Source organism: Schistocerca serialis, chromosome 4, assembly GCF_023864345.2.
Source record: "Schistocerca serialis cubense isolate TAMUIC-IGC-003099 chromosome 4, iqSchSeri2.2, whole genome shotgun sequence".
NCBI lineage: Eukaryota > Metazoa > Arthropoda > Insecta > Orthoptera > Acrididae > Schistocerca > Schistocerca serialis.
The window spans coordinates 452,030,618-452,045,357 of record NC_064641.1 but is presented as its reverse complement, the minus strand read 5'-3'; the positions used below and the strand labels follow the sequence as shown (position 1 = coordinate 452,045,357).

General features: G+C 38.2%; 1 protein-coding gene and 1 non-coding gene across 3 annotated transcripts in view; one reads left to right on the top strand and one right to left on the bottom strand.

The window, feature by feature from the left end:
• The window catches only part of LOC126475092 (adenylate cyclase type 9), a 194,015-nt gene that overhangs the window by 59,905 nt on the left and 119,370 nt on the right, over positions 1-14,740 (bottom strand). For both annotated transcript variants that reach the window (XM_050102664.1, XM_050102665.1), the window contains exon 8: positions 2,390-2,489. In XM_050102664.1, the coding sequence (XP_049958621.1) occupies positions 2,390-2,489 (100 nt within the window). The remainder of the gene's footprint in view (positions 1-2,389; positions 2,490-14,740) is intronic.
• Trnas-cga (transfer RNA serine (anticodon CGA)) lies at positions 4,628-4,702 on the top strand. Its single transcript has one exon. It is a non-coding gene; the product is annotated as a tRNA-Ser (tRNA).

Sequence of the window (14,740 nt, the reverse complement as noted above, 5' to 3'; positions counted from 1 at the left end):
CCCCTCCCTCCCACACACACCTCATCACCCAATATCACCCTGGACTTGAACAACTGAACCATGTCCTCTGTCAGGGCTTTGAGTATCTCTCATCATGTCCTAAAATGAGAGACATCCTACTCAATATCCTTCCCACCCCCTCCTAAAGTGGTTTTCTGTCACCCACCAAACCTACAGAACATCCTAGTTCATCCCTATGCCACTCCCACATCTACTGCCTTGCCACAAGGATTATATCCTGTGGAAGACCAAGGTACAAGCAAGACCTGACCAATCCACCCATCCTCCCAGCATTTCCTATTCCAGTGTCCTCGCATGCTTACCCTACCTTATCAGAGGCCAAGACACATGTGAAAGTGACCATGTCATACACCGACTCTGCTGCAAACACTGCACTACTTTTTATGTAGGTGTGAGTGCGAACCTGCTGTCTACCAGGATGAATGGTCAGCACCAAAATGTTTCCAAGATCAAAATTGACCACCGAGTGGCACAACATGCAGCTGAGCATTAAATATTCAACCTCAAGGACTGCTTCACAACCCAGGCCAGCTGGATCCTTCCTCCCCACCATCAGCTTCCCTCAACTACTCAGATGTGTGTTATCCTTGCAACACTTCCTTCATTCCTGTAACTGTCCTGGCCTCAATCTCCAGTAACCCACAAGCCCCACACCTTCTACCAAACAGTTTCTCCTCCCACTGCCCTGTCACCCCCTCCCAATTCATGTCACCACGTCAGCTTCAGCATGTGCCGCTCCTTACCAGCTCCCACAACTATGCATCACATACTTGGCCTAGGCACCTGCCACCCCTTCCTCCCACATTCCTAGCTGGCTGAGCTGCAAGCTACCCACCCCAATCCCTCTCCATGCCTCCGACCCCTCTCTCCCTCTACCCACTCACCCATCATAATCCCCACCCTACCTGCCGAAATGTAGCAGTGGCACTGTGTGTACTGCTGGCACCTTGCAGGGCATAGGTGTGTGTGTGTGTGTGTGTGTGTGTGTGTGTGTGTGTGTGTACTCTAGCTTGGAAAAGAATCACTCCCAAAGTTAGAAAGTTTTCCTCGTCTTCTCTTCTCTCTCTTTCTCTCTCTCTCTCTCTCTCTCTCTCTCTCTCTCTCTCTCTCACTCTCTCTTTTGCCTGTCAATGACTCAGTACTTATGCTTTTCAGTGAGTTGTCTCCTTTACTCCTAAAGTATTTACATACATTCTACCAGCACCTTCCTACAACAGAATCTATTTCATATGGAATGCAGCCATTCTTCTGGGCAATTAGACAGAGTTTATTACTTTCCTAAATCTGCTTGAGATAACTGTAACTGGACCAATCTGTGTATCATTACAGTTATAGTCCACATATTTAGAAAAAGAGCTCCGTACACACGTTCTGACACGTGGAAACAGCAATTAGACTGAATCAACTCATTTACTACTCTCACACAACATTCATTTGTATGTTTTGGAAGAAATGCAAGTTGATGTGGAAAGTCAGTCAGCATGGAGTAAAGAGTTGAATTCCTAGAGTTCAGCAATGTGCCTGATTGTCAAAGAAACTGTAACTGTGTACCAGCAGCTACAAGTGGCTCACTAATGATAGCATTAAATTTACAATATAAAAAAGCTGTATTACCGAAAATGAAGATCAATTGTTGTAAATGTACATATGAATGTTGATCAGAGTAAAGTTGTATTATAGCCGACACATGCTACTGCTGTATACTTTTTACATGCTCTGATAAGCTTTGACAGGCTCTGATAAGCTAATAGACAGATGAATATCTATACAAGAGGACACTTCCTATTTTATGTAAAAGAATTAACAAGACAGAATCTCATACCGCTTATTATTGAATTAGAAGAAGAAAGTAGCTGATTAAGAACGGTAGAATATCTTATTAATGTACAGATTTATTTAACTTAATCAATGGGAAATACAGCACAGACAAGAAAAACTTGATTTATGCGTAGTCAATATAAATTAAACAAAAGTGATCATTTCCTAAGATCCGTTTCATGTATTGGCATAATAATGACTGTATAATGAAACTAACCTAACAAAACACTAGAAATAATCTTCTTATGAAACAGTTAATCTTGAATATGCATTTTTATAACTACACTAATCTGTCTTTAAGGAGGAGGGTACTATAGAACAAAACCAGATGACAAGGTTAATCAGGGCAGCTCAAAGTACCTAAGTTATTATGTTTTCATGCAAAAATTTGTAGCCAGAGGTAGAAATTAATTAAATCTCATGTGACTGAATAGTAATTATGTTTAATTAAACATCTTGATAGCTGATATGGAGCACACTCTCAAACATTTTTATAGTTGACAAAATAGTAGAACTGACATCTATAATTAAGATTTGAGCCTGTACATACCACCATCTGCTTCATTAACAGAAGACTGGCTTGATGTGTAATAACCACTCACACGGTGTGTAAGCAGATCCCCATGGACTATACCATTCATCACAAATATCTGGAAAATAAGAGACAATACATGTTCACCAAAGAAAAACCAAGAAAGGTTTCAGGTACATGCATGCACAACAAATGAAATAAAGTTTTCAATAAATTGTTATCAATGACAGAACATCCAAATTACATTAACAGAAATTAACAAAGATGCTGAGTTGCAGAAAGGCACAATAAAAAGATCCTCACAATTAAAGCTTTTGGCCATTAAGGCCTTCATCTACAATAGACAACAGACACACTGAATGTAGTAGTTTCAGTTGCCTGATACTGCAGTCATGTGTGCGAGTTGCATTTGTGTGTGTGTGTGTGTGTGTGTGTGTGTGTGTGTGTGTGTGTGTGTGCGTGTGATCTACTGTTGACGAAGGCCTTAATGGCCGAGAGCTTTCATTGTGAGAGTCATTTTGTTGTGCCTATTTGCAACTCAGCATCTTCGCTATATGGTGAGTAGCAACTTTCCTTTTCATAATATTGTTACATTTCATCCTGGATTTTCCATTGTTGGAAATTAACAAACTTATTCACCAACAGCAGTAACAGAGTTAAGAAAGTAAATGGAAGAACTTGAGAAAATGATGATTGACTTATCAGAAGCCAGTGAAGAAAACCAAAATAGCAGACAAAGACAATATGTATAGAAGGGAGAGTTATCAAGAATGATTGATCAAGAGAAACACAATTATCACAGAAAAGGGTCATTGTAACAATGAAATGAAGCATCTGCGATTCAGATGCTGAGCATATTAATAGTTACAGGTAGCCTATGTACAATGGAAACTGGATGAAGCCAAAAAGGCATGACAGAATCATTTGCAGATGAGTGCATCTCGATAATGTGACCTTCTGTAACTATATTCAATCCAGCCTGCAGAAGAAATCTAAGAGAACATGGTGCTCTCACTGTACTCCATACGGGGCACATTTTCAGATATTTACACCGATGCTCTACATGCTATATGAGTAGTGCTTTCTTACTGTCAGTAAAATTTGTAGAAGTTTTAGTGAGTTCTGCTGCCATAGCTTTGAACAGTTTTGGACATTTCATTAAGTGCTAACAACATATGATTTGCGCCTATCATCTACAATGTTATGAATGTCACATGGAAGTTATGGGGGCCTCACAAGTTCTATATTACTGTCAATCATCGATATAACATTCATCTTAGGACAAGTATTGTCGCATTGCCAACAGTAGAATTACTGACAAACAGTACTGATGCTGACTAAAATATTCTTGGTATTACAAACACGCACTGAGTGATTGAGCATGACTATTATCTGCCTGACAATTTGCCATTCTGTTGTCCATCTTTTTCTGGTTTGCTTAATACAGCCGATAAATGCTAAGTTCATGCGTAGACTTTCAAACTTTTTAAAGTGACCAAAAAATTGATGGCTTAATTTATTTAGTGTTACAGAAACAATCCTTGCCTATGTGATCAGTCAGCGAAAGTAATTCTGCATAAATATTTAAAAAATGCTTGCTAACTGTGTTTGTGGATGAAACTTCCTGGCAGATTAAAACTGTGTGCCCGACCGAGACTCGAACTCGGGACCTTTGCCTTTCGCGGGCAAGTGCTCTACCAACTGAGCTACCGAAGCACGACTCACGCCCGGTACTCACAGCCTTACTTCTGCCAGTACCTCGTCTCCTACCTTCCAAACTTTACAGAAGCTCTCCTGCGAAACTTGCAGAACTAGCACTCCTGAAAGAAAGGATATTGCGGAGACATGGCTTAGCCACAGCCTGGGGGATGTTTCCAGAATGAGATTTTCACTCTGCAGCGGAGTGTGCGCTGATATGAAACTTCCTGGCAGATTAAAACTGTGTGCCCGACCGAGACTCGAACTCGGGACCTTTGCCTTTCGCGGGCAAGTGCTCTACCAACTGAGCTACCGAAGCACGATTCACGCCCGGTACTCACAGCCTTACTTCTGCCAGTACCTCGTCTCCTACCTTCCAAACTTTACAGAAGCTCTCCTGCGAAACTTGCAGAACTAGCAATCCTGAAAGAAAGGATATTGCGGAGACATGGCTTAGCCACAGCCTGGGGGATGTTTCCAGAATGAGATTTTCACTCCGCAGCGGGGTGTGCGCTGATATGAAACTTCCTGGCAGATTAAAACTGTGTGCCCGACTGAGACTCGGTAGCTCAGTTGGTAGAGCACTTGCCCGCGAAAGGCAAAGGTCCCGAGTTCGAGTCTCGGTCGGGCACACAGTTTTAATCTGCCAGGAAGTTTCATATCAGCGCACACTCCGCTGCAGAGTGAAAATCTCATTCTGTGTTTGTGGATGTTAACAGACTACAATTTAAACACTTGAATAACTACCCTGTGCCCAAACAATGCAAATTTACTTATATTTAGTTGTTGACTGGGACTGCCTATCTCAATGCCATATTTTGTTTTACTATTCTTTCTCGTATTAATATTAGTGAATAATTCTTGTTCATTGTGGACTTATTAGAACATTGCAACTCTTGAAATTGATGGTAATTTATAATAAATTAGCTGCAAGCAATTGCCTTTATAGTCATTTATTTTGGCATGGTGACATTTCCAGATGCCTGGGCATCCCATTTCAGACATTTACATTTACATCTATTAGTGTCTCATTAACATTATTTGTTTTGCTAATGATGCTGCAGAATTTTGGGGTTAGAGTTTTTAAGACAGCTACTGTAAAATGTCGTAAGTAAACAAACAATGCTCATGATTAATGTACTCTGGACAATGCTTGTTTTGAGGCTTAATTTGTTGGTATGGCATGTCAGGAAAGAGGTGCCATTCATATTGATTTGTTACCTTATAAACATTTAACATCACAGATGCTTTAGTTCTGATTATATGCACTAGCAGCCCTGCATTCACGTCATGTGATGTGACTAGGTTGCTCGTCAGTGTAAATATGAGAGTCAAACCAACGGGTTACCAAAGGTTGCCCATGCCTGCTGTAAATTGAAATTCACTTGATTTATTCAAGTGTTTCTTATTACATGCAAACAAATCACATACATTGCTTAGCCTCAGTGTCTTTATTTGCTTTAATTGTGCATATTTTTCTGCATCTCATTCCACATCCCCTTTGATCTATTCTTATTTTAATTTTAATAATACTAGGAAAAGGAAAGATTGCTGCTCACCATAAAGATGACATGCTGAGTTACAGATAGGCACAGCAAAAAGATTTTGGCCAAACCCTTATTTGGATAAGAAGACAAGTTCACATAAGGAAGGGCACCTCACACACATGACTGCTATCTCCAGCAGCTCGGACCAGAATGATTCTACCAGAGATGCCTGTCATGGGTGTGTGAGGTGTGCTTGTTTATGCAAATGTATTTTCTTTTCTGAAAAAGGCTTTGGCCAAAAGCTAAATGTGTAGCACTCTTTTTGTTATGCCTGTCTGCAACTCAACCTGTCATCTTCATGTTGAGTAGAAAATTTCCTTTGTATTATTTTATTTTTTAGTTCAACTTTGTTTTCGTATGTTCTCTTACTCTATATCTGCATCCCCCCCCCCCCAAAAAAAAAAGAAGACCTGTGTTTGATTCCATTAGCCCTCATTTCTTTGCAGTTTTACTCCTTCTATTTGATCTACCCCTATTAGCACCCTGGAAATGTCGTTTTTTAAGCTTACAGTTAAGACTGCATTCCTGGATTTTGTGTATTTGTAACTAGATGGGATACTAACTAACTATGATTCACTTGCCCACCTGTACTGCTTTTCATATAAATACAAACTGCAGGGGGTTAGAGGCCATAGATATTCCAGATGAAGTTGGAAGATGAGTTAAATAACATTAAATGGGATATTGTAGGATTACATGAAGTATGGGAAAAAATAAACAATGGTCATTTGTTTTATTACAGAAGAACATAGCAGGAAGGAAATATGGGCAAAGGCTTTGTTGTAAACAAGAAATTGAAAACATTATTACAGATATTGAGGGAATCTCAAACAGAACAGCAAGTGTTGTTTTGAAATCAATCAAATCTATTCACCAACGTGCTCATACTCTGATGAAAGGCTGAAGACTTCTACAAAATGTTACAGAAACTGATACTACCATAAGCACTACAACAAGATAATAATGATGAATTTTAATGCAAAAATAGGCGGAAACTAAAGAAAAACTATTCACTGAGAAATTTAAGATATTATAACAGAAATACTAATAACGCAAATTCCTTGATAGAAAAATAAGTAAAATAATGGAAAGGCTGCAGCTTACCTATGGAGGATTGGTGTGTGTGACGCAGAGAAAACACATATCAGATAACAGTTAACACTAGCTTTTGCGCTCTTGCTCTTTTTCGAGCAGAAGTACACACATTGATGTACACAATCACACATACATGCTCATGTACATGCGATACCCACTGCTACTGAAAGCATATATATATATATATATATATATATATATATATATATATATATATATATATATATATATATGTGTGTGTGTGTGTGTGTGTGTGTGCGTGTGTGTGTACTCTTACTAGAAAAAGAGCAAGAGCTCAAAAGCTAGTTTTAAATGTTTTACTAATATGTGTTTTTGTATGCCACAAACTGATCCTCAGTAGGTAAGTGGTTGCTTTTCCCTTATTCTACATGACAGACATATTCATATTTTTATCAGCAGATGGCACAACTGTTATTGTGGAAGTCAGGTACTGTAATGTAAATGAGTTAACACACACGATACAGGGAGGTGAATAATGATAAAAAAAATTAATTATAAATATACATTTTGACATTTGTTTTATGGTATGTGTGAAAATAACATCCGCTACTAAGAAGAATTTGTACTGGAAAATGGTCTGACCCAAACAAGTTAAGTAACTAAAAATAAATTATACAGCAGCTCTATGTATTACCGTAAGTCATTTCTACAAATCACCATGGTCTGCACTAAAATGTGAAGAGATGTTTACTTTGTATACTTTCACTCTATTACATCTGATGGTTTTATATTTTGAGGTAACTTTGCGCATTCACAAATACTTTTCTTAGCTTAAAAAAGGACAGTCAGAATAACCTGAAGTCTCAGTTCATGAACTTCAACCAGACAGTTATTCAACAGACTTGGAATTCTAATTCTGCCATTCCTGTAGATGTACTCCACCTTCCACTCTCCCCTTTTAAGAGACTGGTGGGTAATAACACAGTGAAAAACATCGCAAGGCAAAAAATTTGGTACAATCCTCTCAAAATAAAGCATACTTAATTTTTTTCTTTCATGATGAAGCAACAATTATTTACCATTAAATGGTTTCAGTTCGCAGTTGAACAAATGTACCTGGCTTTCTGTAGGTTTATTGGCTTAGTTTCTTCCTTATCTCCATCTTCTCCCCACCAATTAAGCTGAACAAAATAAACAATGGTCGCTACTGTTGCTATGTTACCACTTGTCCTTGGATGGTGCTGCTGCTGTTAGAACACCGAAGTGAGTTTTCAGATTTGGTGATGAGTATGTTGAAGTCGGCAGTTTAGTCAAAATTGTTTTATTTTTTTGTTTTTAAATACAGGCACTACAATATTATTTCTTTACACACAACACCGGAGAAATTAGAACAAAAATAACCCCGCTATCTTGCTTAAAATGGAGATGGAGACACTTACGCCAGATGATGAAAGGTGGGTGTCAAAAATGGGAAATCTGTACAGAGTTTGCCATTGCTAACTCTAAATTGCCACCAATAATTAAAAAACAGAGCTCAAATAGTAGCTATGTTTGAGTGTAATATGTTGAAGCTAGAGAGAAAATGTATAACAATGACCTAACACAACTATGTAGGAGCTGCATTTCTTGTTTTGTTCCAAAAAGCTAGGTCTCAGAATGCTTCTTTATCAGAACCTTTATCGCTAAAAAGAGCTGATGAACTATCAAAACAAACTGATAGTAAATTTTCCACAAGGCGGTGGTGGTGGAAACATTTCGGTGAAAAACAATAGGAAAAAAATATTTTCGGCAAAGCAGATCAAGTTTTACTGATTACTAGCATACATTGGATGTAGTCAGCTTTTGGTCAATATGACATGCAAGATAACTTCAGCATTGATATAAAAGAAATGGTTTTGCCATTACTTACCCAGTCAATCATATTCAGGGGAGAAATTCTACTGAGAAAGAATTACGGTGGTATGATGCACTTAGATGTATCTGTAAAACTATCCTTACTGGAACTCGGAAAAGTTAAAACCACTGTGTTTCAAAATTGTAATAATGTTAACAATCAGACGTATGCTGAACAAAAAAGTGTTGATTCTGAACACTTCAATTCCCAACTGGATCCTCAATTTGGATAAGCGGCATTTATGAGAGAAGCATAAATTCACAATTATTGTAGATCATCGTCAGGTACACCTCAAAATTAAATTAATAGCTATATAGCTTATATTTTTATCTCCAAACACACTAACAAGGAAACATAACCTACCTGACATCACATTTTAAGGCGAAAAAAGCATGCTAGCAAGATATCAACCTCATCAATTGATCCCGCACGAAAATTTGGGGCACAATTCTGATAATACAGAGTTATGACCTCCTGAATCTACAGCTTCTAAACTTCACATGCACCAGTTGTTTCTCACTCACTCCACCCTAATGCAGCTGCCTAATGCCTGAATACGATGTCCTGTACACCTGAGTGACAACCAGAGCCCTCCTATTTGCTAGAAAGTGAAGTTAATAACTATGTAATGCTACACTAATTCTTTATTGACACACTTACTCATTTCATTAATTTGCACTGTATTTTGTATAGCTACATAAAAATGTTTAAAGTAAAGTTATCTCTGGCATCAGCTACAGATCACAAACCTTGCACTTTGACACAATGAGCAAATCATGTTACCAATATCAAAACAGTATGTCACTGGATGTTCAAAGTGTTCTGACCAGTCACTGGTGTAGCCTCTTTGATACCAAGTGTACTGGAAGACCGTCTGAAATATTAGTGTTCAAAGTGTTCTGACCAGTCACTGGTGTAGCCTTTTGATACCAAGTGTACTGGAAGACCGTCTGAAATATTAGTGCATATAACTGCCCATACAGAAGAGATTGCACATTGTTAAGCTTGCCGAAGCTCACATCGATTTGCTGGAGTCATGCCAAATTGTTAAACCTGTTGACAAAAAACCCTTGAATACTTGGAAGCCAAATACATACAGAGGTTGACAGTATCTTGTTCCACTTGGTGGTATTGGCTACAGTTAATAATCTTATAGATGTTCAGCAAGTGACCATATTTACAAATTAATTTGCAATGTTAATGTACAATGACTCGTTCCACATCATTATGATTTATCATGCAAAATGAACCAAGGAATATGAAACTAACTAACTAATTTCATTTTACATTTATCAAGTTGTTCCAAGAATGTGACTGTGGCAAAAACAGTCTCATTGCAGTATCATCAGTATCCTCAGGTACAAAATTATCGAACATTAGTCCACTATTTTGCTCCATGTATAGTATGTCTTCATTTGTGAAACTGTCTACAATTGCTACAACAAAACAAAAAGGTATAAATAATAGCACAAAACAAGCTCCATATGCTTTCATTTGCCTTGTATAAAAGTTCGTCGAATAACCGCATGTAATGATGCTGACAAGTAATGGCTTTCAGCTCTCATTCTTTGACATTTAAACATTGCAATTTGACTGTCATTCTGTACTGCTCTTGCAGGTATTGTACTATTGCTTATTGGTTCACTGACATTATGAACATGAATGTCTTACTTAAGCCATAGTACAGTACTTTGTTCTCAGGCATTAAGCAACTTCATTCAGGTGGAGCGAGTGACGAACATCCAGTGCAGGCGAACTTTAGAAGCTGTACATTCAGATCATAACTATATACTATCACAATTACGGCCCACATTTGTGCATGAGATCGATTGCTGTGGCTGATATCTTGCAAGTGTACTTTTTTCTCCTTAAAATATGAGGTCAAGTTGGTGACATTTCCTTGTAATGTGCTTTAGAATCATCCAATCAGGCACTATATATTAATTTTACTATTAAAAGCAATTGATCCAGAAAATATTTAATTGCAGTCAAAGCAAAAATAGGTTTCTCTGCCAGTTTATTAGAACTGTTACATTGTAGCAGTCTCCATGCAATCTGGTAGTGCAAAGATGGTTGAGAAATGTCTGGGGAATATTCTACCTTACTATCTTGCAGTATTAATGGGTCAGTTTGTTCCAAATGGTGGTGGTGGTGGTGGTGGAGGGAGGGGGGCAGTGGTGCATTGAATCATTTGAAATTTATCTCCCTGTGTAACAAATGGTACAGTTGCAGGGTGCAACAAGCACTTCATGTTGCCCTGGGCCATATATCAGAGAATCATATAGGTGGTGTATTACTATTGTCCCAGTGTGAACCAGTTAAGTTGCTTTACCTATGTTTCTCCACATTCCACCAAATGCGGGTTGCCTCTGTACTGCGAGATGCATACTGCCATACTGCCTCAGTGAGAACTGCACCTTAGGCCCATTCCGTCTGCTCAGAAAGCAATACGACGAGTGGTCTGTAATCATGGGACATGTGATCAGCGTGTCGCCAAGCCCTCCAGCCATCACTGCCCATAGATGAATCCTGATGCTGTTGTAGCTTCTCCTCCTTCTTCTTCTTTATTCAAAGACCTGCTCATTAGTCTCCTGAGGCTGTGGGGGGCCCTGATCCAGAATTCCCCACCTCAAAAAACTAAAATATACTGTATGTAGACCATCTATGTAGAGTATTGACCTACGAGAGCAAATTTTAGGAGGAAATCAAGCTACTATTCTGTAATAAAATTTGACATGGTTGCAAATACAGTAAAGCAACTGAAGACGATGACTTCATAGGCAGAAAAATAATGAAAATAAAGAGTACAAATAGTCTAGAGAACTTTTACAAACTAAATATGGTTTTCAAAACGAAGATTCCAATACATATGGCTGTGTGTTGCATGTACACACATGTAACAGAATACAGTATAACTAGCTTTCAAGACATGGCTTTTCTTTTGGCAGCTTGCAACCTGTGTGTGTTGCCATTTTTTACTTATTGCAGTGAGATGTACTTTTAATGCAAAGACCATTCACGAGGGCTGCTCATTGAATGGAAAAATCAATGCAGGGAATTATTAGGAGTGAAAAAAATGTCAGACAACAGACTGAAAGGAAAGATGACGGGTTTGCTGTCCCAATCGACAACGAGGTCATTATAGATGAAGAACAAGGTCGGATTTGTGAAGGAAATCAGCTGCGCTTTTTCAAAGAATCCGTTCAGGCATTCACCTCAGACTGTTTAGTGAAAACATGAACATACTGGAGTGGAATAAGTGATTATGACTGTAAACAAAACAAACTGAAGGGCTTGGGTCATGTAAACAGACAAATGGATGAAAACTGGCACAAGAAAGTTCTTTGCTGGGTTTCACGAGATACATAATAATGAAAGCTATGCCCTAACAAAAAGTGGACAGGTGAAATCGGAAAAAAGGAGGAACTGAATGGACATTTCTTATTTAAGACCATAATAAGTGTGAAACTTTAGAGTGGCCTTTATCCAGCATTGGATGTTAAAGGGCTGAAGGCAGTGATAATATGATAGGTGGCGGTGGCAACTGTGGTGATGAAGTGGTGCTAATGCCACAGTTACAAGATCTAAAAGCCTGAGAACTTGGGGCTAATTCAGAATGATTTTCTATCAGCCTTGTTTAAAAGCTTCTATTTGGATTCAGCAGAATATTACTTTGTTCCACATGGTAGTATATTTTAATGTAGTATACTTTAATTTTGACTACATATTATAAAGGAAAGGCAACCACTCACCTTTAGCAGACTTGAGTGTGGCACATAGACACATGTAATAAAACACAATATGAACTAGCTTTTCTGCACTGACTCTTCTTCTGCTAGGAAGTACACACATTCACACACATGAAGATAAAAGACACCCAAACACATTAGTGTGTGTGAGTATCTTTTTGGTTGTGTGTATGAATGTGTCTACTTTCTGAAAGAAGAAGGGCCAGACTTCAAAAGCTAGTTAATACTGTCTTCTGTTTTGTGTGTCTGCCCCAGACGAGTGCTTGCCTTTCCTTTATTTTACATATTGTTCCATCCAGGAATTTCCATAATTGTTATTAATTTCGGCTTTCAAACTTTAAGTATAGAAAGTGGGGAATGATAAGCTTTCACACAAATAAAATTACCCTTGCAAGATAATTATACTCAAATAATGAGAGGAAAAACACTTTCTTCTCTCTCTAATTCTTATTGTTCCACTCCACATTTATTTACTTTCATTTCCATATCTCACATATTTTGCCAATTCTTTTTTTTTCTTTCACACAATTCTTATTGTCCTCTTTGAAATGGCATTAACATTTTGTTACCTAGTAATAATCAATCATGCTGTAATAAAAGTAACTATTTCTCATTTGTACTTTCCTTCCTGCCAATTTAGCATGCAAAGTGTTTAGAATACTGACTTCTTATTTTTGTTTTCTCAATATCCAGTCCAAGCTGCAGTCCATATTACCAATCTGGCCAAAGACATTGGGTATACCTCTATACTGGGTTTCTTCACTTCATCAGATATCTCACGACTAATCTTCTTTACTGTTTCCACTAATGATTTTTTTACTCTTGTAGCTTCTTAAATGTATGATGAATTGTAAAGCAATTGTTTGCTGTTACCTTTCTTTCTTTCTTTCTTTGTTTAAAATTGGTCCATAGAGGCACAGAACATTATCCTCTTACCAGCTAACTTTATGGACGTGCTTTCTTACCAGTTAATGAAAAATGTTTCACATGTACTTTGTCTCTACCTCTGCTGTAATTCAGAAAGTGAGGCTATATTTATGAAGTGCTGGGCATGAATTAGACACGACTTCATCCATGAGGTTTTGGCTTGCTCCAGATGACATTACCACAATATTTTGGCTGACAGGTTGTCAGTGGAATATCATGGAAAAATGTTACTTTTATCCGGCTGGAAGCCCAAAATCTCTTGGAATATTCATTATGTTGGGGTAACTTCAAGAGTCACATGATTTCATCATCACAAAGATTATGCTGGCAGTACACATTTGAAAGTGTCTTTTTTATTTATTTTTGCTGTGGTACCTAACCATTGATACTTTGCTGTCCTGAAGTTACCAACCCATTGTTGGGATCCTTACTAAAAACAGTATTCAATTTTTGTGAGGGGCCAAAGTGGAGTGGTCATGTTGCTTGGGATTATAACAGTCACAAAACAAATTTTATCGCATGACCTCCAGTATCAATCAACAATAAATAATTACTGGTGGTGGTGGTGGTGGTGGTTAGTGTTTAACGTCCCGTCGACAACGAGGTCATTAGAGACGGAGCGCAAGCTCGGGTTAGGAAAGGATTGGGAAGGAAATCGGCCGTGCACTTTCAAAGGAACCATCCCGGCATTTGCCTGAAACGATTTAGTGAAAACCTAAATCAGGATGGGCGGAGACGGGATTGAACCGTCGTCCTCCCGAATGCGAGTCCAGTGTGCTAACCACTGCGCCACCTCGCTCGGTAAATAATTACTTTTTTAGTGATTGTTTTATGTATGTTTGTGTTTAATGTTACAGATAAGTAAGAGAAAAAGGAACTGGCACCAATGTAGATGCAAAGTGGAAAATACTTGGTCGCTTGTTATCACCAGACGCTGAGAAGCTGGTCACAAGGAGCAGCTACAACAGCCGTCTCCAAAAGCCAAAGGTATGTTGAAAAGAGGGTAAAAAGATTCACTTCTTTGGCTGTTTATGAATAGTTTCATTTTCCTTTTGGATTGACAGAGTTGGTATAGATTTGAAGAACAGGAACATGTTTGTATTTTTGATAGTGAGTCTGATCTGAAAGAAGATTCTGATACCTGAAGTGTGAGTCACTATTATGAGATTCTTTTAGTCAGACAAGACCAGTGGTAAAAATTCTGGTCTGTGGGAGACTATGGTTTCTGGTAACGTAGTCCCAACCTGGTGAAATAAGAAGTGTAATTCTGGAAGAGTAAAGCAAGCACTCATATTAAATAGTTGACTAGATGGCAGAAATTCTTTCCATAGACGTTAGTGACTTGAAAATATCTAACTTACGAAGATACAGAATCACTGTACAGCCGAGAGACACAATTTAGTCCTTTTGGTATCCAACTGAAATCACGTTTTCCAGAATATTCATATCTGAAAGTTAGTGGGAGAAATTGTATTAGTAGAAGCCAATGCCTGAAGAG